Genomic DNA, 27,302 nt, shown 5'->3' with positions numbered 1-27,302 from the left:
GATAGACGAGGGAGGAACTTTGTGGCTGAAGCTCACTCCCAGGATGGGCAGTCTCAGTCCCTGCTGCCTTCTCTGGGCCTGCACTGTGGGTCACCCTCACACCCACCCAGAGGCCTTTAACCTTGTCTCACATTTGACATAACTCTCCCCAGACTACACGGCTCAGTGCTACAATTCAAATCAGGGCAGGTCTGGAACCAAGACCCAGGGTTTTCTGTCCCTGGCTGCCTCCCACCCTCACCCTCACCTCCCCACCCCCTACCCTGCCCCACCCCACCCCATCCCACTCCTGCCCGGGCCTAATAGTAGAAGGCTCTTCAGATTCTTTCAAGATGACGCTCTGAAGTCATCGGTCACAGTTTCAGGCAGCTGGGTCTGCAGTGCAAACAACTGGCTGTTGTCATCTTTCTTTGGTAAGAACCTTCTAGAAACTAAAAAGATGCCGTGCAACGGGTTGCTCCTTCCTCAAGCCTACTAATTGAGATGAGTGGAGACATCTGCGGGCTTATTTTAAAAGAGACAAATCTATGGGCGTATAATAACAGCAGCGCCATTCACTGAGTGCCTGCGATCCCGCTAAGCACTCCTCATCAATTTACACAGCATCAAAGATTAACACACTGAGAGCTAGTGCTGGGAAGACATAGGCATCTGAAGGGGCTCACGACCTGCAGGGATAGCAAGCAGATGCCTGCAGAGGGGTAGGCAGGGTATCCCCAGTGGGTGTCCCTATGGGCACACGAGAGAGCTGATGTGGGTCCCAGGAGCCCCACAGAAGACACGGTGCCTCCAACAACAAAATTTGGAAGGAATCTAATGCTTTGGCTATGAACTTGGCAACCTAAGTTTGCCTACTTTTGAAGGCCATGCTGTGTGCTCCTTGCTTTGGCCTCTTAGGAAGGTATCTTAACAAGGCAACCACACTAAGGTGCAGGTGTTCAGTTTAGTCACATTGATGTCACTCTTTAGTCATCAAGTATTCACTCTCTTATATGGACTCGATGACAATCTTGTGAACAACACCACATATCTAATCCAGTGGTTTTCAACCTTCCTAACGCTGCCACCCTTTAATACAGTTCCTCATGTTGTGGTGACCCCCCAACCATAAAATCATTTTCATTACTACTTCAGAACTGTAATTTTGCTACTCTTATGAGTCATAATGTAAATATCTGATATGAAATAATATATCTGATATGCGACCCCTGTGAAAGGGTTGTTTGGCTCCCAAAGGGTTTGCAACCCATAAGTTAAAGCCTAATCATTGCCCCCTTTTTGGGAAACAGACCCTGTAGGTGAGGGGATTTAACCAAGGTCCCACAGAGGAGAGGCCTGGCATTCAACTCAGGCCCCAGACATCTAACACCCACTTAGATATCTCTGTATTGTGGGACATTGGACACTGCATCTGCTCATGCCTGACTTGAGTGGTACCCAGGATGGAGAGCCTGCCTCCAAAGGTCCCTTAAGGGATGTGGAGCCAGCATTAGAACCTAGGCCCCACCCATGCTTCGATTTAAATTATTTTATAGGTCTTGTTCATTTGAAATGTTTCTAACCAGGAGGATGCTAGCCAGTGGTACTGGAGTGCGGGCAACAGAAGAGACCAAGCACCATTACTCTAGGACATCTTCACCTCTGCAGACCACAGGGTTAGAATGTGCAGGAGCTTTGTAGTGAGTAGCGGTGTACCGTGAGTTAGCATTTTAGTTTTGTGTTAACAAATGATGTTTTCTCCCCACACGACACAATCTAGTGGTGGTGACGTTTGTGGGTCCGTGCGTGCTTGGCATCCGTTCTGACCAGGGCTTGCCTCACAGTCCTGCTGGACCCCTGTGGCAGATCAGCCTCCAACTGTTCTTAGAGACATCTTCTTTCCCAGAGGAGCGGCCTCTCCAGTAGGGCGGAAGTTTGTACATATCAACACATTTAGCTCTGGCCATCCTCGGGGATGGGTGCTATATAACTAATCCCATTTCACAAGTGAAAGCAGCATGGTCACAACACAAGCCAGCCGTCAAGATCCACAAGTCCCTGCCACCACTGCTTTCTCTGCATTCCTGAGTTTTATGGGGCCCCCACCCCAGCCACAAGACACTACACAAGCCCCAGACATCGCTTTCAGAGTGAGTTCTTTGTCACTGGGTAGCAACCAAAACGAGAGAAATGGACACATGATTCCAGTAGTGCCTCCTCCTCCAAGGAAAAGAGCAGCCAGCTCAGCCCCAGGGGACGGAGGCCAGAGAAGGGTTGTGTACAGGGTGCAGCGTCACATCACAGGCCCTTCAGAGCTTTGTGGGTTCTCTGTGGACACAAAGACAACGTGGATGTCTTTCTCCACCACGCATGTGAGAAGTTCCAGGGCTGTGAAGGCAGACATGCCAGCTTGCCTGATGGAGCCACGACCTGGGGGCCACCATCTGTTTTGTTAAGGCGACAGTCTGGAATTCCTGGTTGAACTCCAGGTCTCCTTATTGTGAAGCTTCACCGGTTTTACCGAGTCACGGAGCCGATTATAGGTCCCCCCAGAGCACCCCCAGCAGCTGGGCCACGCTGTAAGCTGTCTTTGTCTTATTCAGTATTCCATAATGGATTTGCTAGAACATACCATCTGAATCAGGGAGATGCAATTACCGACTGCTGTTGCTTCCAGTAAGTGGCCAACTCTGCCAGTGTGGCTTAAAAATGTAGCCTGTTAAGCTCTGCCACGGGGACCGTTCTGAGGACGGCTTGCTTCACAGACGCTGGGCACATGGAGAGCACTCCTTCTACGTTTTAACGGCTCTTGGAGACATTCTGAATGGCACCAGTGAAATTTGCCTCAGACAATGAAAGTGCACCCTTCCCAGAGTGACCAGCTCTCCAGCAGGACGTCCATGAGGAGAGGACTTCTGCACGCTGAGCCACCGAACGCTCCCACTCAGAAGTCAAGTAGGGACAGGCTGAGTCAGCATCAGTGACTAAAAGTTGCCTCCTGGCTTTCCTCCAGTTCCAGGGATACGTGCTCTGCCCTGGAGAAAAGTCACCATGAAATTACTAATTATGTGGCAGAAAGTCTTGAGCATGGAGTCTCTGAATTTCACTCTAAGAGGAGGAGCACTGGCTGCAGCGTGAAGGCCAGCGGGATCTTGTGGGTGTATGTATACCCTGAGTGAGGCGGGGTGAGAGTGAGTACCCGGGAAGTCGTGTCAGGGGAGTGCGCTCTCTCTCTCTCTCTCTCTCTCTCTCTCTCTCTCTCTCTCTCTCTCTCTCTCTCTCTCTCTCTCTCTCTCTCTCTCTCTCTCCCCCTCTCTCTCTCCCCCCTCTCTCTATCCCTCCCTCTCTCCCTCCCTCTCTCTCTGTCTCTCCCTCCCTCTCTCCCTCCCTCCCTCCCTCCCTCCCTCCCTCCCTCCCCCCCCTCTGGGTTTTCTAGTAGTCCTGCTGCCACACTGTCCTCATTCCTCAGGTGTGCCAGAGCCTAGAGCTTCTTAGGAACCCAGCCACTTCTTCAGGGAGGGATAGGAAGGTGCTGAGATCACCAGCTCTGCCTTTAGACAGCCACCGCTCCAGCCCCAGCTCTTCCCCAGGCAGCTTCACCCTCCTGTCCTTTGAGGCTGTCCTTCCAGATGGTGACAAGCCTGTGTTTCAGATGACATGCGTGCTGCGTAAGAAGGTGGGCCAGGCACACTGGGGCACTCAGCACCACTCCTACATCCTCAGCCACTTCTCAGCCACCTCAAAGGTGTGTGGGCTCCACAAAGGCCTTTTCACTTTCCTTTGTGGAACCTGCTATTTGAATACCTCAAAAAGCAAAGCCAGCATTGGTCTCCTAAGGCTGGATGTTAAACACAGGAGAGAATAGACCATTAAGTTCATGTACTTGAAACAGTGTGCTATCCTAGTGATTTTCTCGTCCAGAAGTCATAAATATTAGCACTCTTCAAACTTGCACAAAGGCCCCATTGTATCGTGCTTTGAGAACTTCTTGGATCAAGATCCAAAAGGTTAATGTATTATTTAGTTAGCCTGCTAATCAGGCTGTCTTATACAGCTGCGGGGCAAAGGACTGTGTAAAGGGAGGAGAAAAATCTGCTTAATTTAGTACTACTAACTGAAGAAATAAAATTAAAATGGTACGATAAAATCCAACTGCTGCCTGATGGTTTAACTGTTTCTCAAGCTTACCATACTCCTTGTTCACATCAAAAGTTTTAGGTTGAGTAGACAGCTCAGTAGGTATGAACACTTTTTGTGTAAGCATGAGGATCTGAGTTCAAATCCCCAGCACCCATATGAAAAAAAAAACCAGGCAGTGATGGCTCACTTATTTAATCTCAGCACTCAGGAGGCAGAGGCAGATGAATCTCTGTGAGTTCAAGGCCAGCTTAGTCTACAGATAAAGTTCCAGAACAGCCAGGACTACACAGAGAAACCCTGCCTCAAACAAAAACAAAAACAAAAACAAAAAAACCCAAAAACAAAAACGCCATTCAACATGGCTGCATATACCTGTGGCCAATCTCTAGAGCTCACTAGCCACCATCCTCACTCCAGACTCAGGGAGACGCCCACCGCAAGGAAATAAGATGAACAGCTGCAGAGCAGTACATCTGCCACCCTCCTCTGTGTGTATCTGGACACGAGCACCTGAACATGTATATGTCCATGTACCGTCCCCACACGCATGCGACACATACTATACTACATATTCATAACATGTCCTATGCACCACATAAACTGAACACAACAAACATACACACAAATAAACAAAAAGTTGGGCTGGAGAGATGGTTCCAATGTTAAGAGTGTGTTCAGTTCTTGAAGAAGACCCAAGTTTGGTTCCTAGCATCCATAACCATTTAGCTCCAACTGCAGGGGACCTGACCCCTCTGACCTCAGGAGGTACCTGTACTTACCTGCACCCACGTGCATATACCCCCGTCACATACGCACTTTAAAATTTAACAACAACTTAGGAATCGAGAATCAAGTTCAGCTTCATACACACTTTCTTTCCATGAGGGGAAAACATAGAATTTGAACTTTTTACAGTTGGAGGGAACATAGGGGATGTTTACACCAAAGGCAATGTCGAGGTGCACAACAAAGTGTCGGAGCATTGCTGCTGTTGCCCAGAATGGGCCTCTAGCTCTGGCCCACAGCAGGGAGGACAGGACGCTAACTGGGGATGAGGCACAGGCGTGGGTGCAGTGGACGAGAAAGAGGAAAGCAAGTGTTCTGCTTGGGACCGGTGAATGCCTGGCATTTCCCAGCATGCTTGGCTTCTATTACCTCTCCACATTAGGACAAACAGACACTGCTGTGGCTTCGCTGTCCTCTGTAAACATACACTGAAGCTTATTTGCCACTGGGAAGGTCTTACGGAAGACACCTTCCAACAGATTAGCTCGTGGGGTGGGGTTAAGGAGTGGGCTGCAGTGTGGGGTTCTCTTGATTGGTCCTACCATGCTCTGTCTCCGCTGACACCTTAGGACACAGCCAAAAAGGTCCTCATCAGATTTAGCCCCTTGAGTTTAGACTTCCCAGCCTCCACGGGGATGAGTCAAATTTCTCTGGTTTATAATATACATCATCTGTGTGGTGTCCTGTGTTGGGAGCAGCAGGCAAGCCATCATCCATACTCACTCGGGACCAAGCATTGGCCACTAGGTGAAGAGGACACCCGTGAACTTAAGACACACAGTGTCAGCCTTAGAATGCATGATCTAGCTGGCAAAGACGTGTGATACTTAATGAGTACCATGTGCAGAGTGTCCGGGATCTGGAGATGAGCACTACGGCTTCGTCTTTTCTGGCTTCAGCATGATATACAAAGGGTGAGGGAGCGCTGAGGCTCCACACAAGGAAGAAAGGCATCTGGGGAGGAAGAGCGGTGAGAGGAACAACGGTGGGAATGGGGACTGAGTGTGGGTGAGTGGCAGAAAAGGAAGTCAGAAAGGCAAGTGAGGCCAGCACCTGGGTACGGAGAGGTCGGTGTTCATCCCTCTGGAAATGAAAGGGCACTCCGTGAAACGCCTGCGGAATTAGGTGCCTGCTCTGCCCACACATGGAAGACATTCAAGAGGTATTCTGAGATGCTGGGGGTTGTTGAAAAAATGAAAATGGCAGGTGAAGGACTTGGGGGTTTCCTCCTGAGGGCAGCAGGAACCCAGGGCAGGGTTCTGAGATTAGATAGGCCATGATGAGATGGAGCAGCTGGGAGTTCCTATAGAGTTGTCATGGAAACCATGTGGAACACGAATTAAAAGAGAATCTGAAGAACTAGTGGGGAGAAGCTGTTGTGAGTGACCCAGGTGGGCAGCACTGAGCCATTGCTGTGAGCACACATTCAGACTGGCTTTGGGAGGAGACGTCTCGAGACTTCTGAACTGCTCCCATCTTGGATGTGAGGGAAGGGGTGAGGACTCCAAGGTGATTTCTGACCTGATCCCATTCTCAGGACAGGTTAGACAGAGGTGTGTAAGAGAAAGGGGCTGATGGGTAACAACAACCACCAACACAATTGGGGACAGTGTGTCAAAGACTTCCCTCATATACTTCAGCAAGATATGTGATGGCCACTATCAGCAAGAACCCTTATGCCTCGGTGGATGGGTAAACACAACCCAAATAGACAGACTGGGGTAGACACAGCCTCACAGGAAGAAGGAACCCAGTCACGGGAGACAATGTAGAGGAACCTAGAAGACACTCTAGTCAGTACAACGACCCAGGCACAGGAGACAAATACTACATACTTCACTTATACACAGGGGCCGGTGAAGCTGGACTCCCAGAGCTGAGAGTAGGGCGGTGAGGCGGGGCGGGGAAAGAGGAGACATTGGTCAAAGGATAACAGGCTTCACTAGGTAAGAACAAGCTCTGGTATAATATATAGCATGGAAGCCATAGCTGTTAATTATGTGTTTTATATGTCAAAACTGCAGGATACTAGATTTTGACCATTCTCACTGCAAAAGTAGGTGAGGTGTTACTTATTATTCTACAATATATACACAGTTCAGATATCACATTGTATCAAGCACATATATAGCTGATGTTTATAGATAAAAGACTGAATAAAGTATTATATACATTCATAAAGGTATGAATTCCTAGTCATGCAGCTCAGAAAATTTCACAGCATCAGGACAGCTCAGATGAGAACTGACAAGGTCCCAAGTGCCAGCCAGACGACCAAGCCCATTCGATCCCTGCAGTCCCCACAGTGGGAGGGAAGAACAGACTCCCACCAGCTTACACACACACACACACACACTTACACACACATACACGCATGCACACACGCACGCACGCATGCACGCACGCGAGGGTACACACACCCTAAACAAATAAATCCATGAAAGTAATTTTTAAAGAGAAACATTGTTAGAGCTCCCAGTGTGTGTGTTATTTACACACAGGGTATTGCCACAATTGCATCAGTGGGTGACAGCCATGAAATCTTCATTCTAACCATAGCTGTCTTCATGGTGTTACATAAGAGGACTCTTAGAGGCAGTCCAGGTAGTCACTCACCATATCATCTCCAAATACCACCTTATCCTGTAGAAAAGACACCTTAATGCTTTATATTCCCTTGCTGTTACTTCAGTTTCCTCAAAAAGAAGAAAAAAACTACAACAAAGGAACCAGCCCAAAGCAAATTAAGACACCCCAAACCACTAGGTTTTGAAAAATGAACCTGAGTCACAAGATCCTGGAAGAAAGCCTTCCACCATTGCCTCCGGAGCTCCAGCAGTCACGTGGCATGGGCCCAGCAGGTAGAGCCCAGAACAGATGGTGGCTCCTATGGCCACATCTGCCTTTGCCACTGCTGGCCAAGCCAGGGCTGGCTACATGGGTGTTGCTGCAGATACTCAGACTGCCAGGGGTGGGAGGTGCAGGTGCCAGGTGAAGGCTCCAGGAATCTAAGCATGGCAGACCGGCTCACCCAAGTCTGAGAAACAAACTTGTGCTCAGAGATCAGTGCCCTCTGTAGTCCCTCCGGGGCTCCTCTCTGAGGTCCCAGACGAAGAGCTCTCAGTGCTCGGGACAGGGCCGCCTACTGGGAGAAGCCCCCATGGGGGCCTCTGACTCTTGGATTTATGCAGCCTCACATGCTCCCCATCATTTGTGTAAAGAAGAGGGAAACCTCCGAGCACTAATTAGAAAGATAGAGCTGTTGTGTTTTCCTCCCCATCACCTTATCTTCTTTATTCAGTTCTTGAAGACTCAGCTATTAAAAGAAATTAAGTAATTCATCAAGCCCATTTCAATTACCTGCCGCTGATAACATCAGATTACAATTAGCATCTACAAATGAACCAAGTGCCAACTGCCAGGCTGAAACATAAGCTAATTTACTGCTAGGCTCTGCCTGCTGGAGACACAACTCTGGGACCTGGCAGCAGCACCTATTCAGCATTCCAGCAGCAGTTGTGCAGTGTCCTGCAGGTACAGAGCACGTGCTGCCCCACCCACCTCTGCTGGGGATGCAGACACCGGCCGTATCTGCCAGAAAACCACTGCGCCCTTCAAGCAGCAATATCTGGACAAGCAGGGGGACAAAGGTTGACCCAAATGTTGTTGTTATTTATCAGACACTGGATAGGTGGGTGTTTGGGAATTGAACCATTCTCCACAAGTCCTTTGGGTACCATCAGAAAACTGCTTTGGAGATCTCTCTGTTTCTCACTGCTCCTTTTAAATGGGAAGGGACAGCCTTGCTCCTTCTTTTAGATGTCCAGAAAAAAAATCTGTCTCAGGGCCTGGGGGATATTAATTCTTTAACATTTTTTTCTTCCCATCTTCAGAGGTGTGTGTGAATTCCCACATCAGGACCACCAGGCTTAGATGATCTGCCAGTCTTGTCTCTCTTGTCATACAGCTGGCTCCACCCAGGGGGTGGGGTGGCTACATGGCAGTGCAGAGTCCTGTCCTGGAGCCTGATTCTGGATGGCTGACTGGCATCTTCTCCTCTCTGCTCACAGGCTCTGTGGTGAGGGTTGATGGATCCTCTGGAAGACCTGGCCCCCCACAAGGCACCCTGAGACACTTCTCTAGGGCAGGAGACATTTACAATGGCTTTGGTTCTGTGGAAATGCTTGCAGCCTTGGACTTGGGCAGAGCAGAGTCACTGCTCCAGGCGGGTCTATAACCTAACTCACTTTAGGCTGGTGGGTGTAGCAGGTCTATGGCTGCAGCCTGCAGCCAGTGAGGCTCCTGTTGGGGTTGTGAGGCCTAGAGTATTAAGCAATTCTGACCTTTGCCCTGTGACCTCAGCAGACTCACAAATGCCCCTTACTCCTGGGATACTGGAAAGTTTATCTCACAAGGATATTGGTGTGACAAAAAGTGCTAGAAAACATAAGCACAGGCCCGTGTTACCCTGCCACGAACTTCCAGTGAGGTCTCACAGACTGACAGTAGAGAAGTTACTTTGGATATGGCCCGATGTGCCATTATGAGGACATCCAGAGAAAAACTCTTAACTGGTCTAGATTCATTACTGTCTAAACCACACCCATAAAGCCAGACATCTTTCCTCTTGAAGAGAACCCAACATACAAACTGAAATGTAAAAAGAATGAAAGAGAATGACTAGCAGCAACATTTTTCCCCTTTTTTGTTTTGTGTTTAGAGACAGGGTTTCACTGTGTAGCCCTTATTGTCCTGAGACTCACTGTGCAAACCTCAAATCAAAGATCGGCCTGTCTCTTAGCCTCCCAAGTGCTGGGATTTAAGGCAGGCACTGCCACTGACTGGGGGAACATTTTTTTCTTACAAAATAATTTATGAAATTCTTTGGAAAACCAAGTTGCACATGTTCACAGTGATTATTTGCTTCATGAATCTATTCAGAAACTGCAGGTAGATGAGATATAGTGTATTCATGAACAGCACATAGCTAAGGTGTATTGTATATGTGTGGATTGTGTAGATAATACCTAACAGTATTGCAAGTGACCTTGGGAATTCAAAATTTTCTGGTTCAGATTGCCAAGATTCAATTTTCAAATGTGATTTTAGGTAACTTTGCTTAGACTCCAGAACTATCCCAGAAGACAGTCACAGATTTTGGTCCCCATCTTTTGCTATTGATGAGGAACAATGCACACCCCCCCACTTGCTAACATGACTCCCCAAAAGACTATCAATTCTGCACTGGGACATGGGCTTTTGAGACCTTATAAGCCCTGTATGCAACTAGTCCCTGAGAGTCAAGGAATTAAAAGTGCCACATTTTACACCAATTTGTATCGTCATTGTCCTGTCTGTAGGAAGGATTGGCCATGAAAAGGAACATGAGTGCATGGCCCAGAGCAGCTTTGCGCACACACCTGAGTGAAAGCCAAAAGTTCCTTGTGGAGGAACCACTGTTCTTACTAGAGGTAAGACTGAAGGACCTACCCTGTAACTAATGCTCAACAAAACTTGCAGAACAAAGCATGAACTATTCAGGGAAAAAACGGATGAGTCTTAGCTCCCTTTCATTCCCCAAATAAGTGACTTCCTAGATAAAACATGTCTTCAAATGAGAAAGGACACTTATCTTCCAGATAGACTGCCGGACGGTTGACAGACCTCCAGCCTTGTTAGAACACACTTTCCATCTCTCCCTTCAGATCCAACACTGGGGACAACTAGGATGAGACTGACCTGTGTGGTCACTGGTTTCCAAAATGGTCCAACTTTGCATCTACGCAAGGGGTGTAGCAAATTAAGTTGTCACCCTCCTGACGGAGATGGAGATGGGATGGACACGAGGTGGGGAGGTGGGGCTGGGGGTGGGGTGGATAGAGTCTGTACAGGGCTGAGGGCAGGTATGTGGGGAGAGAATGTGAGTGGGGATGGGGCGGGGCTTTGGGGGAGTCACTGGGGGTGGGGAAGGGGCTGGTTTGTGGGGTAGTGTGGGGATGGGGGGCTGTGGAGGTGGAATGGGAGTAGGGATAGGGCCAGGCAAGGGGATGGGGAGAGATAAGAGTGACTGTTTCCCTTCTTACTTTCCTAATTACACTTCATCCGAAAGTGAAAGGGAAGCAATTCTGCCTGGTTTCTCAGTCAGTGAGAAGATCTGTGACAAGAGGAGCTAGAGAACATTAATTGGAACGTCAGTCTAGCAACCTATTCCACAGGACATCAGAGGTTTGAGTTCAAGGTGCCCAAATTAGAACCACCAAAACCTCAAGGTGACAGAAACATTGCCCTGTAAGTACAGCCATTTGGAGCTTAAAGCCTGAAGAGGTGGCCATTCCCAAGGTCATTTCAGTCAGCACCAACTCACAGGAGGAAGTTACTCAGACTGTTCACAAGAATCCCATGAGAAGTGGGGGACAGGTATGGATGCCTTCTCACCTACACAAGCTACCGTGCCCCTCACAGATACAGGAAGCATACACAGTGGAAGATCTCGGTGAGCCAAGATCGCTGTCCTGGGCTGCTTTGATACAGACACTGTACCCGCCATATCCTAAAGCTTCCTTCTCTCTGAGCTCCACCTGTCCCACTCCTGTGGTTCTGACTTGGTCTCCCTGGCTGCCTTTCTTCCTGACCTCTAAGATGTCACCTTGACACTTGCTCAAAGTTCTATTCCCCAATGGTCCTTGAAGTGTGAAGAAGTCACATGAGCTTTCCCCAGCCCCTCCCCTCCAGTTTCTCTCCAAAGGCATCACTATTCTAGTCATCCTGGCACACAACTTTGTGTTTCAACTTTTTTGTTTGTTTGCTTTTCGAGACAAGGTTTCTCTGTCTAACAGCCATGGATGCCCTTCATGTCACTCCGTAGATCAGACTGGCCTTGAACGCACAGACATCTGCCTGCCTCTGCCTCCCGAGTGTGGGGATTAAAGGCCTGCGCCACCACGGCCCCAAATGTTTGAGCTCTTAATTGCTTGTTCTTAGCTGTGGTAGCTCAAAAGAAAATGCCCTCCTAAGGGAGTGGACTTTGAGGTCTCATATATGTTCAAGCCATGCCCAGTGAGACAGATCACTTCCTGTTGCCTGTGCAAGATATGGAACTCTCAGGTACGTCTCCAGCACCATGTCTGCCTGAATGCTACCATGTCCCACCATGGCGATAATGGACTCAATCTCTGAACTGTAAGAGACCCACCCCAGTTAAATGTTCTCCGTTATGAGAGTTGCCATGGCCATGGTGTCTCTTCACAGCAGTAGAAACCCTAACTAAGACAGTAGCCAAATGTACTGAGAACCCACCCTGTGTAAGACCCACCCCAGTTAAATGTTCTCCGTTATGAGAGTTGCCATGGCCATGGTGTCTCTTCACAGCAGTAGAAACCCTAACTAAGACAGTAGCCAAATGTACTGAGAACCCACCCTGTGTAAGACCCACCCCAGTTAAATGTTCTCCGTTATGAGAGTTGCCATGGCCATGGTGTCTCTTCACAGCAGTAGAAACCCTAACTAAGACAGTAGCCAAATGTACTGAGAACCCACCCTGTGTAAGACCCACCCCAGTTAAATGTTCTCCGTTATGAGAGTTGCCATGGCCATGGTGTCTCTTCACAGCAGTAGAAACCCTAACTAAGACAGTAGCCAAATGTACTGAGAACCCACCCTGTGTAAGACCCACCCCAGTTAAATGTTCTCCGTTATGAGAGTTGCCATGGCCATGGTGTCTCTTCACAGCAGTAGAAACCCTAACTAAGACAGTAGCCAAATGTACTGAGAACCCACCCTGTGTAAGACCCACCCCAGTTAAATGTTCTCCGTTATGAGAGTTGCCATGGCCATGGTGTCTCTTCACAGCAGTAGAAACCCTAACTAAGACAGTAGCCAAATGTACTGAGAACCCACCCTGTGTAAGACCCACCCCAGTTAAATGTTCTCCGTTATGAGAGTTGCCATGGCCATGGTGTCTCTTCACAGCAGTAGAAACCCTAACTAAGACAGTAGCCAAATGTACTGAGAACCCACCCTGTGTAAGACCCACCCCAGTTAAATGTTCTCCGTTATGAGAGTTGCCATGGCCATGGTGTCTCTTCACAGCAGTAGAAACCCTAACTAAGACAGTAGCCAAATGTACTGAGAACCCACCCTGTGTAAGACCCACCCCAGTTAAATGTTCTCCGTTATGAGAGTTGCCATGGCCATGGTGTCTCTTCACAGCAGTAGAAACCCTAACTAAGACAGTAGCCAAATGTACTGAGAACCCACCCTGTGTAAGGCACAGCCATAGACGACAAAGCACAAGGCAGCTCCTGCCAGCCATGAGTGCCAAAGCCTCAGAAGTGACTGTGCACACATAACAGTGATTACTTCTGAGCAGAGCAGAGCAAGAGACGAGTGTTTAAATACCATTGGGCTCACACCAAGGAAATCCCTTACTGTAAAGAGAGGCTACAAGCAGTGACTAGAATGTGGGGTGATACTGAAGTGATGGGCACACTGCAGACAAGAAGGAGGGGACAGCTGAAGGAAGAACATAAGGCAGGAAAGGACGCCAAGGTGGAAAATGCTGAGGTCAGAGGGCACATAGTAGGTACAGAGTGTTCAGGAGACGTGGCAGGAATAGACAGAAGACTGGATGTGTCCATCATCGGGACAGCTTTGACTGCAAGGTAATGACTATTGTATGGACACAGGACATCGCAGCCAACAAGTGGAGCTTTGAGAAGATAAGTCTAGGGGCTGGAGAGATGACTCAGTGGTGATGAGCACTGGCTGCTCTTCCAGGGGTTCCTGGTTCAAATCTCAGCACCCACACGGCAGCTCACAGATGTCTGTGACTCCAATTCTAGGGAATCTGACACCCTCACACCGATGTGCATAAAAAAATAAAAATGAAGAGAGACTTGACACTGCCATAGAGGGTGGAGGGGCTGGGATGGTAGGCCTTTTTTTTTTGCTCCCCTGCTAGGTTCTTACAATGCGCTGGACAACTAGGCAGGGGGAAAGCAGAGGACCACTGGGAGGACAGTGACTGAGCAGTGGAGATAGACAGTCAGCTGAAGTAAAGGAGAGGAGAAAGAGATTGATGTCAGTCTGCTGTCAGGATGGGGCGGTAGGCTGAAGTGTCCCCCATGGTCCTTTCCTGGAAACTGTCCATGGGGGGGGGTAGGAGCGGTCACTCTGATCTACTAGGCAGATCTGACAGAGGCCCAGCTGTCCCTACTAGAGAAAGATGGTGACCTAGGGCAGGCAGGGGGACAGCATGGTGTCAGAAGCAAACACTGGACTGGTGAGCTGTAGGTAGACAGGAAGATGGCCCAGGCAAAGAAACAGATTTCCTCAGGCCACTGCAAATGGGCTTGCCTTTAGTTCAGTGAAATCGATTTCAGACTCTTAGCAACAAATGCTCTGCAAAAGAATACATATGCATTGTTTAAGTACTGGTTTACAGTGTTTAGTGACTTCAGCCTTAGGTACTGATGTATACATGGCTACAAGGTGAGCTGTCCTCAACAATTCAGCAAAGCTCAAATGACCAGTGCTGGAAAGCCAAAGTTCATGTTGGGAGTGAATAATACTGAACACTGGTGTGAGATGAGATTCACTCACTAGGTACCCGGACACAGGAAATAGCAGGAAGGTAAGAAAGGGTAGAGCTGGAAGGGGCAAGCAGAAAACAGGGGCCAAAGGTTGGAGGTGATAAACAAAGATCAGAAACCCTGAAACACAAGAACCCCTACCTGGAGGGAAGGGCACTTCCAAGACAGGCAGACGGAGAGGCTGAGAAGAGAAGCAAGCAGGCTCTGGGGAAGTGTGTCGTGACACCACTCCACACATGGAACTGGCCTGCGTCCACAGATGTGTGAGTCTACACATACGGTAAGGGGTCTGGAATTTTCTGCACACCACTAACTGTAGCTAACTCTGGGTGTGGGGCAGAGAAGTTACATGAGCAGACAGGTGTCCTTTTCCAATATATTCACTTTTGTGAGAACTTTTCCCACAAAAGCATATGCCACGGTTGTGACTTAAAAAAATCATTAACCTGCACAAAGAACAGGCAGGAAGAAAGGACAGTGTCCTGCACAGAACAGGGCAGGGGGCTGCAGCAGCTACGGTGTGAGCCAACTCTGGAACCTCAAAAGGCCTCTTAGCTCCCCCCTGAGACGATCCCTGGGGAGGGGAAAGGGCAAAAGCCAAATTGCTGAGGTTAAAAATAAGTGGTGACTTCCAGCTGTGGGGCAGCAGATTTTCTCTGAGCCCAAACTTCTGTAGATAACCCACAGGAATGGGAAGGGAGCAAACCAGAAAGTGCTGGTTGTTAGTATTCAGGCATCGTACTGGCCTGCCCTTGGGGTTCTGACAGGACACATCCTCAGCTGCAGCCACTAAGAGCACCACCTGTGCACATTCACTATGCTCCCTTTTAAAAGGGCCCTGCCCACCTCCCGTTTTTCTCTCCTCTCTCTCTCTCTCTGCTTCTCTGCCTCTCTTGTCTCTCTTTCTCTGTCTGCCTCTCTCTTTTCTTCTGCTGCTCCTCCTGTCCCCAGACGCTAGTCTCCCCCTCTTCCCTCTGTCCTTTTCCCATTCACTCCCCCCAATAAAAAAGCCTTCACCTAAGTTCTGTCACATGGTGTATTTTTTCTCTCATGCCCCCTTTTTAAAAGTATAACACTGGTGAGCAGGAGCAATCCGTAAGCAGCACCTCTCCATGGCCTCTGCTTCAGTTCCTGCCTCCAGGTGCCTTTCCTGACTTCCCTGGTTGATGGACCACATGCTGTAATATGAGATAAATTCCTTCCTCCCCATCTTGCATTTGACCTTGGTATTTATCACAGCAACAGAATTCCTAACTATGACAGCCTGTAACTTAAAAGCTGCAAAGAAAGGTTTCCCCTGCCACCCACCAATCGGGAGAGGTTGGATTCAGTCAAGTCAACGGTCTGGTAAAGCGACAGCAACACACTAATATTATCCAGATAGGCAGGTTCTCTGCAAATCTCTCTCACAACGTGAGATACACTCCCACGTTACTGCACACAGTGTGGCGATACTGAAATTAAAGGCAACCAACAAACAAGCACGACTACACTCAAACCAGTGAGTTACACACTTTAAATATCACAGTATGAATCTACCTACCAAACTAAAAAACCACAAAAGGGTCTAACCCCAAGATGACTCACATGGATTTAACTGTCAAGGCTTTAAAAGCACACACCATATCTAGACTAGGCTATGTAAAGGGAGAAATATGCCCACAAACAAACACATAAACTCTTAGTGCTAAAAACCGAAATGTTAATGAAAAGAACCAAATGAAAATTCTAAAGCTAAACAATGCAGTATGTATCTTAAAAGTTCACTTCTGCAGGAAACTATGAACCTGGCCCAAGAGAGGGTCTAGGTTTCTGGGCACAGTTGGGTGCTTGCCCGTGGGAGCATCGTGCTCACCTGTCAGTTGGGCAGGCGTCAGGTGGCTCTGCTGCCAGCGTGCTTAGTCTTGAGGAGTTTGGGTCATTTGGTAGAAACTGGTCCTCCATGACATGGTCAGCTGTGTCTACATGAGTGGGGTTCAGCACCAAGTGGATACCACGACTCATGAGCCTTCCTGGCTGGTGCCATTTGCCACTGTTCAGGAGAGTTGGTGCTGTCCCCAGAACCAGTGAGAAAACAACCAACATTTCCATGCTGGGAACTCAGTTGGCCTCTGCCCTGTTCATGAGCAGAGATTAAGTGGCAACCTAAACCATAATCATCATTATAAATATGGCTGCCAACAGCCAGGCATGGGACAACAGGTTCTACATTCAGTGAAAGACACTGTCTTAAGGGAACAAAAATTTAAAACTCAGGGAGTTTCTGAGACACTGTATTGTCATTAAATTTAGGTCTCACTTTCCTGTGGTCAGAGACTAAGGGGCTTCCAAAGGAATGACACTCCTGAGACTGTCACCGGGCCAAGCAGATGGCACTGCTGTTCAGATCATCTTCATCTTTTTAAAAATATGTTTATCAGCTGTTAGGAATGCCCATTTACACTTGGGAGGCAGGGGCAGATGGATCTCTGAGTTCGAAGCCAGCCTGGTCTACAGAGCGAGTTCTAGGAAAACCTGTCTTGGGAGGGGGAGACAGGAAATGCCCATTTAGAAGAAATCTCTGCCTGTCTCTTTGGATTGTGGATGTGTTTGTTTCTTCCTTTGATTCCACAAATCACTGTGTTCTGAGGCTCTCCCACAGGCTAATGCTCACTTTGTTCATTCCCTCCTATGCCACCCCCAACCCCTGCCTCATCGAATCGGTTTAATTCTAAAGTGAACTAACCTATGCTTTACTGAACATAAAACATGTCTATCTCTTTTCCTGAGTTGCCTTTACTTATTTTGATACAGTGAGTACAAACTGGCTGCAGCTATGTAAGTGACGCCCACAATGCTTATGCCACGACGATCTGTAGTGTACATTTCCCTGTGAGCGGTTGAGACACAAGCTGCTGGGATCTTCAGACACTAACTGTCCTTTGACTCTTTTTTGATCACTAGTGATAGTGATATATATACCTTTCTCTTAAGCTCTATACTTAATTACTTATATTTGTTAAGTATGGAGAACAGAGTTAGGCAGTGATTTTTCTGTGAACTTTTGTTTGTTTGGTTGTTTTTTTAAAGTTTTATTTCATATGTGTGAGTGTTTTGTCTACATGCATGTCTGTGCACTGTGTGTGTGTGTTGTGTATGTGTGTGTGTGTCTGGTAGCCATGAAAGCCAGGAGAGGGTGTCAGATCCCCTGGAACAGGAGTTTCAGACAGTTGTGAGCCACCGTGTGTGCGGGAGGGGAATTGAACCCAGGTCCTCTGCAGGAGCAGGCAGTCTCTTAACCATGGAGCCATCTCTACAGCCCCTTTCTGTGGCCTTTTCTTTTAACATTTAATGTAATCATTCAGTTGCTAGATTTTGGGTCACCATCCTATAGTGTTTCTCTGTCTCCTTTATACCTCCCTCCCTTGCTTTCCTCTTCTGCTTGCTTGGTAGCTGTACCTTTTTGCTTTTCTTGGAAGTTGCTCTGAAGATTTCAAGTGTTCTTCACAGTTTGGAGTCGACGTTGAGCTAATACCAGAAGGTTTCCTGTAAGATCTAAGCACCTGGCAGCCTTGGAAATGCATCTGCTTCCTCCTGCTGTATTAGATGCTGCAGCTGCCTCACCTATCACTTGCCTGCCTTATTTTTAAATATGGTATTATATTTTTGTTTCAACTGTCTTTTCATCACTTAAGAGAAAAACAATGTTTTGTTTATCCATATATTTACCAGTTCTGGTACTGTCTTTCTTTCCTAAATATCTGAGCCTCCATATGGTATCATTTTCTGTCTCTCCAAAGGCCTTCATTCAACATTTCACAGTTCCCTGCCAGTGATAAGCTTCCGTTGTGGCTCACCTAAAATACGCTGTGTTCGCCTTCATTCCTTTCGATGTCTGTTTCTCTCACTTTGTTTTGTTTTCATTTTTTGTTTGTTTGGCTCACTTTGAGACAAGGATTTGATCTCAAGTCCTGGGTGAGCCTTGGTCTCCTGGGGTCCTGGAATCACACACACACACACACACACACACACACACACACACACACGCACGCACACGCGCACACACACGGTTCACCTATAGCATTCTAGGCTTGATGGGAAATCTTTCTTTCCTTTTCATTAATTTAAATTCTGGAAGGGTACAGCATCACACAGATTCTGTGTCCAATGGCCTTTGAAGGAAGGTTGCTTTGGAATTTGGCTCTAACCATGACTCTAACCATTCCACTGTTTTCATGGGCCTGAGCTACTTTTCCCCAGATCACTCTAATTTTGTTTGGTTTGCCTCCGGGTGTCACTATGTGTTTTTTTTTTTGTTTGTTTTGCTTTGCTTTATACACATAAGCACATCTCTTGCCCAAGTAGAATTCAGTTTTGGACATAAACACCTTCAATTTTAAAGAGTGTGCTCTCTCTGGTTCCTGAAGCCTAGCTTATAGCCAGCAAAAATGGCCGTGCACCACAGCCTTCAGACACATCTGCCTTTTAGAAGTCCTGTTCCCAGCAGGCCTCCCCAGGTGCCACGATCTGATGGGAAATTTTAATCTTTTAGCACACTTATAATTCCAGCACTTGTGAATTAGAGACAGTGGCTGATAGATCTCTATGAGTTTGAGGCCAGCCTGGTCTACATATGAATTCCAGACCAGTCAAAGCTACATAATGAGACATTTTTTAAACGCCCCACCCTCACCAAATGTCTCCCCAGTGTTTTTGAGCCCATTTGTTGCTGATAAAGTCTCAGTGTATACACCTTTTTATTTTCCTTGACTGCCTCTGAGATTTCTATAATGTCAGCTGAAGCAGCTGTATTATAAAATGCACAGATATGGCTTCGTTTTGAATTCTCTTTCAGTTTTTGAATCTGTATCTATCATCTGTCTTATCTATCATCTATCTATCCATCTGTATGTCTATCTGTCTATTATCTATCTGCTTTTACATATGTATGTGTCCTTTTATCTAACTCCCATCAAATGTAAGCAATTTTTACCTATTTTTCAAATACTTTTCTTGACCCATTCCTTCTGCTTTGTACTTAGGAGATGTGGACCATGGCTCTCTTCCTGTTTTTAATCTTCTTTCTCTCTTCATAGGTTTGAAAACTTCTGTCAAAAACATATTAAATTCACTAAGTCAAGGCTGGGAGACAGCTCAGTGGGCATAGTGTTTATGGCACAAGTGTGAGGGCTTGTGTGCATTTAGATCCCCAGAACCCACAGAAACTGGGTGCTCATGGTACCTATCTTATAATCCCAGTGGTTGGGAGAAGCTGGCTAGTTAGAGGAGCCAAACCAGGTCAATGAGCTCTGGGTTAGTGATTGAGGACACCCAATGCCAGCTTCTGGTGTCTATACACATGAGCACCCACACACGTGCAAACCACACTCATGCATATACATCATGTATACTCAAGATCGCAGAGTCTCCTGTCATCTCTTACTGCCCATTGGGGATTCAGAGACCAATCCAGGTGTCTGTGAGACATGCCCTGCCCCCAAGTTCATTCATTCATGAATAGGACTCGGAGTCCACGAAGCCCCCAGGACCAGCCTATCTTCTCAGACCCCTCCCCCTAGCTCTAGGGTTACAGGCTTGCATGACCATGCCCAAACTCAAGCCCTCATGCATGCTCAGCAAACACTCACCCACTGAGCCATCTCTCCAGCCCAATGTTTGGATTATTGATTTTTTTTCTGCATAGTGCTAGGAATTGAACCATGGGTTTCATATATACTAGGCAAATGTTCTACCACTAAGCCCTACTCCAGACCTCAAATAGTTTAAAATTAAACAAATGGCCCAAATAAAAATCATAAATGATCTTATAAAATTGTGTAAGTATAATGAAAGTGAAAACAATATGTAAATCATGTGGTGGGTAAAGCACTATTCGAAGGAAATGTAAGCCCTCGACACAGCTGCATTGGAAAGAAGGGGCACAGTCAATGGACTTCATGACTGGCCGCTAAATCAAGGGCTCTCAGAGAAGAGGGGATAAACTACACACGACACAAGTAAAATCAAATGGAAGGGCAAACACACACAGCCAAGGCACCAACAGAAGTAAAGGCTGGGTCTTCTTAAAAACAAATCAAGAAAGCTGATAATCTTTCAACCAGAATGATCTAGAAAACTATCTACGTATGAGGAAGGGGTACAGCATTTCTCCCCATTCAGTAATGTGGAGACTTCGTGATGTAATTTCTAGGGAAACCACTGAAAAATATAAAAAGAGGTAGATAAAACAACAAGTAGATGAACCCCTGTTGCTCTGTGGCATTTTCCCAACTATGTTTCTAGTTCTTCAAAGGCACAAGGCTTTTGGGATGTCGACATCCCTTAAATATATTACACAGGATTAATCAGATAATGTTGTGTCAATAAATACTAGTGATCTATAGAATGAATACATACGGTCTTACTACTTTGGTTCTTCCAGACATCATGAACCCAGGACCCACAGGCCAAGGACAACTATGAACGCAGCCTCAACTAAAATACAGGCCTGGAGTGTGTGGGGCTCAGTGGTGCGAATTTAGTAGATGACGACTTCATGTCCTCGTGTCAAATGGCTGAAGAGTCCTACAAGCCCAGACCCCCATTCTGGCCTCAAGGTCATTCTCAGAGCCCCCTAAGAACCTGCAGGCCTTTATGGCATATGGCATAGGTTTTACAAAGAGCATAGTTAACAGCAGCAGAGGTGGCAGGAAGGGAAGAGAGGTGCTAACATGGCATTGGTGGGATGGAGACATCTGTGTGTGAGCTCACTTAAGAAAAGGACTCACTACAGTCGCTGCCAGTGGTCTCTGAAACCCAGGCAGACCGATACCAGTGAGGTCGCCTTCTTACTCTGTCCCTACCCAGTGCTCACAAATGGCCAGGAGCAATGAAGTTGACTTGAAATTCCAAACACACCTGTGTCTTCTGTCCCTGTGTGGCTTCCCGTGTTTGGATACAGAGACCAGAGACTTCATCAAAGTATCTGGCTTCCAGTTACCCACAGGCTTTTACCAGTCTCATTACCAAATCAAATACAAATACATCTTCCTTATGGGCCTTTCATGAGATGATTTTGCATTTATACTAAAACTACACAATTTTGAGGGAAAAGGTACTCTGTGGGTTAATTCACCAAGTAAAGTCAACGCTGTTCTATTTTCCTCAGGCCCTTAAGTCAGACACAGTTCCCTACCACTTCTGTGCTGCTCTCTCTGTTAGAGAGAGGTGCTTGCTCCTCTCTCTCAAAGGTCAGGTGTTTTGTTTCTTAGAACAGCAAGGTTTTAATTCTCAGAGCACAGGAGAGATGAGGTGATTCATGGTAGGCAAGTTCAGGGGGTATAGCTGAAGAAAAGATTTCTTCTGAACAAAACACACAAGCTCCCCAAAACGACAGTGGCTACTCCAGCCATTTCCAGCCTAGGCCACTGGCCCAGGGTCACAAAGGCAGGCCCTTACCCAGATTGGAGGATGCACGGCCCTCTGCAGCCCGGTCCTTGAGGTCCTCGGCAATGCCCAGCTGCTGCTCATGGTACTGTTTCGCCCTCTCCAAGTCCTGCATGCACCTGGCAGCATGGCCCAAGCCGGCATAGGCCCGCATCTCAATGGACTTCTCCATCAGTTCCTGTGCCAGCTCCAGCACACAGTTGTGGTAGGACATGGCCTTGTCAAAGTTCCTCCGGTAGTGGTAGGCACTGCCCAGGTTGCTGTAAGCCCGGGCCTCCTCCCGCTTGCTCCCCAGATCCTTGGCTATCCGCAGGTGCTGCTCATGGCATTGCACGGCATTCTCAAAGTCTCCCATGGCGATATACACAGCTCCCATGTTGCCGAGTTCCCGGGCTTCAGAAAGTTCATCTTTGGACTGCTTGGCAAGAAGAACACACTGCTTGTGACTGGCCAGAGCATTGGGATAGTCTCCAATGGCTGTGTACACGTGACCCAGACTGCTCAGGGCTGAGGAAGCTGCCTGGAGAGGAAAGACAAGGCAGGGAAATGAGAACACAACAGAAAATGGCTTTGGTTTGCTTCAGCAGATGAAACTTGAGAGTTGTCTGGAATTATCAATCCAGCTTCCAGCAATATTTCTATCAGGAGACCATAGACCCATACAGAACTGACAAAAAGCACATCCCATGGTGAGCCGCTAACGTAAGACAATGGCCATGTAAGCGGTGGTGTGCTGAAGCTGATCTCACAGGGACAGGTGGTGTTTCATGTGGTCTTCATCTGGAAGATGTATTGAAATTCCTAGCGGTCACTGTCACTACAGCTCTATTAGTGCCCACTAGTTTCTGCCATGGAAGACAATGTGGGAGGGTGCCCAAATGTCATGACAAGCACAGGGCACTGGAGGACCCTGGCGTGGCTCCATCCCCTGAGCACAGGAAGCTAGGGGACCCATGCATGGCTCTGTGCCCAGAGCAGCTCTGGGTCCCATGCATATCTCTTGCAAAGCCATGCGTTGCGGGGGCTGCTTTCACCATGACTTACAATACTGGGGGTCAGGACCCTCTGTTCTCTTATTTCACTCCTTCAAGTGACTTGTGACTTAGATCTGAGCCAGAATCAAAGGAGGACTTGGGGTGGGGCCCCACTAACACCTCAGAACCAGGCAGCCCCCGTTTGACTGGCCATGCTCCCGTGGCTCTTGTGGTGCCCCAGCTTCCCTTCTCGGCGCAGAGAAGGGCTACCTGTCAGGACCCCGCACACTGCGCACAGGTCATCTGTATCAAACTCTGTTTGTCTTCAAGGCCCTAATGGGACTGGTGGTACAGCTCGGCAGTAGAGCACTTGCCAACAGCACGCACAGGGTTCTGAGTTCAACCCCCAGCATGGGGAAAATAATAAAGATTTGGATTTTACAGGTCTTAGTGAAAATGACTCTATGCCAGTAGAGTACTACACAAAGGTGCAAAACAGGCAGCAAACCAAAGCATCAAAGAAAAGGCCATACGCTTTCCGGCCCCTGCCAAGTGCGTCGGTCTTAGACTCCAGTGCTCGGTTTTTAAGTCCTTTGTGTAGAGATATAAAAGGGAAGTTACGCTAGGCTTTCCCTTCCCTTTATTCTGAAACTTGGAAGCTCGCCTCCCTTCCTCTCCTTCGTCATATGTCTGCAGCCATTTGGCGTGTGGTCCCCTTTCTTCATGCTGCTTCCACCTCTGTAATATGAACATGTGACCCCAGAAGAACAAAGGGCATGCATGGTCACAGGGGCCTCTGTGCTGTCCTTGTACTGGAGGGCCTTCCTTCCCCAGACGAGTTCCTCCGTGCCCTTCCGGGGGCTTTTATGAATATTTCATAGAGATGAGTGATGCACTCTCCCCGTTGGCTTTGCTCTGTGAGGTAGCACTTCTTGCTAAGAGGGGCTGAGACCATTTGCACAGTGCTTCCGGTTGGTGTGTTTGCAAAGTGAACTACATTAAGTTGCTTTTATCAACATCCACGTGTTCCCACAAGAAGATTTAGAAATCAGAGAGGAAACAGATACTTATAAATTTGCATTTTTGTTCTTGTCCGAGTAGTAAGGATAGATACAGTCCTAGGGATGCTATCAGTTGGATCCTGGCTGAGGCAGCAATGATGTCACAAGGCAACATGTCACTAAGATAGTGTTGGCCTCAGGGGGACATAGGATGGGGTGCCACAGCTCTCTACTGCTCAAAACCCACCAGCGCTTATCCTGGCCTCAGTGGCTTTCCTTTTCCACGTGGCTTCTTTTCCATCTAAACCCCACTAGGGAGGCCACAGTCTAGACAACCACCCACTGACCTTTTGGTAGGATGTACAGGCTCTTCTCTGGGAAGCCAGGCAGCTAAGGACCAGACACTATTTGGGTACCCTACCCTGGGACTTGCAGCAACGGAACAGCTCTGAGCCTTGGTTTCCAGACAGACATTTCTACCTTCCACAGCAACAAGCCAGGAGCTGAGTGTTTTCAAATATAGCCCCAAGCCCCTGTCAAATGTGTAAGCCATAAATAATTCACTAGCTAGCTTCACAGAGCAGATCTGGTTGGAGGCAATGAGCCCTTGAACAGTGTAGCAGACAGATTTATAAGACTCAGGCAGGCACAGCACCCCAGGTGTCACTGTGCTTGGAAATCTCTGGTTTATGGCAACTCCAAATGACGGTTCGGAGAGCTTGTGTTTCTGAGTCTTCATTTCTCTAAATGCCAGGAAGACACAGAGCTGGAGCTCTGTGAGCAGGAGGAAAGTGACTGCCATGTGCCTCCCTCCCAGGGTGTGTGGAGAAGACTGGAGCATCAGCCCTTTCCTGCCATCCTCCCCTTCGCTCTGCAGAGCTGTCAGGCAGCACCCTACCCCCTCACATCTCCAGGAAGGACTCTGATGGGAGAGCATGTGCATCATAGCTTTCTGAAGCCAGGGGTGGGCTCAACACAGGACAAGATGGAACAGGGCTGACATCAGAGCCACTTTGCTTCTGTGCTTATAGAATGGTGCTAATAACAACACTGTACCCTCTTGGAAGGGCTAGGCTGGCATCCAATTGGACCATGTCAGATAGCACCAGGGTGTGGTGCTCACAGCCAAGGTGCGTGGGTGCTGATAACCCCAAGACACTTGAGCTGGGCTCTTACCAGACAGCCACAAGAAGCAGTCACTGAAAACGAACATCTATATTCCTATCAGTTTCACAGGAAATAAAATCTAGTGTTTTACAGCCCCTGGGCAAATAACATGTGATGGTATTTATCAGCTAAGTGTGTTTGAAATTAATCACTTGTCATTGTTCGTACTCTCAAAGAATAAGGGTGAGCCTGAAACAGTTTCAGGTTATTGGGGGATATGAGGTCCCTGTCAACCGATAAGCCCAGGCCCACTGCACACAGACACGACATTTGCAATGAGGCTTGCTGCCTTTGTCTATCCATCTCACTAGGGTTTCTGTGCCAGAAAAGCCGCAGCTGCTTCCCACAGAGGACACATCTGGGAACATCTGTATCGAACACTAAAATGCACACAGAAAACATCACTAGTAATCTATCTGGGCAGAAGAACACAATGGCTTTCTCTTTCTACAAAATAGAAATGAGTCGTGTTCTTGCCAAAGCACAGCTCCCAGCTGCAGGATCAGGCACTGAAGTCTGTCACCTCGCCACCCCGCCAAGCTTCGTGAGGCCCGAGCTAGAGCTGGAAATTTCTCCACACGACAACCCATCTTCAAGGGTCTGGGTTTGAGAAATAAAATACTATTTAAACCAGAACCACACTAATGACATGACATTAAACAAGGTTCTGAGGGTGTACATGTTTTCCTCCCATCTGGCACATGTTTCCCTTACTGCGTGCATATTTTTCATAGGGGTTATATTTTGCACTGTTACCTGAGGAATATTCAGTGTGATTGCCAATTGATTAATTGCATGTACTTGGGGAGATAGGGACTGTATTTGCAGCTAGTAGCAGAAATATTGATTTTCCCTTTTACTACCCAAATCCACGTGTATGATGTACTCCCTGCCAGCTCAGTGCTCATAAACCGTGGATCCTACATTGAATACTCAAAGCCTAGCCAAGGAACACAGAAACACAGACAGGCTCTGGATTCAGACATACACTGATTCGCATGTCAGGCTGTGGGGCAGAGTAAACTATAGAACACTGATGAGTCTGGTATCCCTCCCCTGTGAGAACTCAGACAGCCCAGGTAAGAGCTCAGATGGCCCAGGTAATGGCTTATAGATCCTAGTGTCTCTTCCTCCTCCAACAGACTCAGCTTTAGTCATTTCAGAAACGTGGGAAAAGATGACCAGGAAACATAACACAAAATTCTGTCACCACAACTAGAAAGACAACACAAGCAGTAGTTAGACCCCTGATGGCAGGTGGCACCATCACCTTCACATGCAGAAGGTAGCCCAGTCCTCAGGTTACTGCTCTGCAAACATCGGCCTAACAGACCATTATTTAGGGGTGGACTTGGTCACTTGTCCCTTTGCTGCGAGTAAGGAAACCTGACACACACGCTGAAGGGAGGAAGGGTTTATTTTGGCTTAAGGTTCAAGAAGCTACGGCCTGAGGGAAAACATCACAGCGAGGGCACATTGGATCTGGAGTCAGGAAGCAGAGAGCAGACAGGAAGGAAGAGGAGGTAGACTATCACACTTTAGTGTCAACTCCCAGGGACCCACGTCTTTCTGGCAGGCTCCCCTTTCTCGAGGTCTACAACCTCCCAGATCAGATCCCATGATTCCAGAACTTAGGTGGCTGGTACAGGAGAATTAGAAGCTTGAGTTCAGCCCAATCCATACAGCAAGACCTCACCTCCAAACCAAAACAACACAGCCAAAGACTTTCAAACAGCTAATGGTTAAGCTGTGGCATTTATGAGGCAGTATGAGGCTAAACAGTTTGTCAAGCCACAAAAAAGACACAGATGAAACCAGAGATGTATGCATTGGCAAAAGAGTCCAGCCTGAAATGTCTTCTTTCTGCATTCATTCAGGACCCGGCAAGTTTCAGAGTGAAGACGTTCCAGGGGACTGTGAGTGGGGGCATTATCAGGTGGAGCATAGGGAATTTAGGGCACTGAAAGCGTTCTGCATGATACAATAGCAGATATGTGACATTTACGTTTGTAACACAGAATGAATCCTACTGTAAATGTCAACTTTAGTAAACAATACATCAATGTTGGCTCATCGTTTGTGAGATACATACCATACAGAAGATGTCATTAAAGGAGGAGCAGATGGGAGGCGACTGTGTGAGAACTCTATTTCCCCAATTTTCAAGCTTCCCTCTTGGGGGCAGGAGTGGGTGGGCGATTCCAGGAAACAAACAGCCTACACAAGGCACGATGCAGATG

General features: G+C 47.7%; 1 protein-coding gene, 1 long non-coding RNA gene and 1 pseudogene across 7 annotated transcripts in view; 1 reads left to right on the top strand and 2 right to left on the bottom strand.

The window, feature by feature from the left end:
* Ttc28 (tetratricopeptide repeat domain 28) overlaps positions 1-27,302 on the bottom strand; it is a 392,524-nt gene that overhangs the window by 79,493 nt on the left and 285,729 nt on the right. For all 5 annotated transcript variants that reach the window (XM_021236097.2, XM_021236098.2, XM_005085316.4 and 2 more), the window contains one exon: positions 21,933-22,440. In XM_021236097.2, the coding sequence (XP_021091756.1) occupies positions 21,933-22,440 (508 nt within the window). The remainder of the gene's footprint in view (positions 1-21,932; positions 22,441-27,302) is intronic.
* LOC121134032 lies at positions 6,327-11,841 on the top strand. 2 transcript variants are annotated; one of them, XR_005871039.1, is made up of 3 exons: positions 6,327-6,414; positions 10,266-10,376; positions 11,015-11,840. It is a non-coding gene; the product is annotated as an uncharacterized LOC121134032 (long non-coding RNA). The 2 variants fall into 2 exon arrangements; XR_005871038.1 differs by having other exon boundaries at positions 6,371-6,458; positions 11,015-11,841.
* On the bottom strand, positions 18,584-19,711 carry LOC110343756 (annotated as a pseudogene).

This window comes from Mesocricetus auratus, unplaced genomic scaffold (genome assembly GCF_017639785.1).
Source record: "Mesocricetus auratus isolate SY011 unplaced genomic scaffold, BCM_Maur_2.0 Super-Scaffold_100025, whole genome shotgun sequence".
NCBI lineage: Eukaryota > Metazoa > Chordata > Mammalia > Rodentia > Cricetidae > Mesocricetus > Mesocricetus auratus.
The sequence above is the reverse complement of the archived record's forward strand: the minus strand, read 5'-3'. Positions and strand labels throughout refer to the sequence as shown.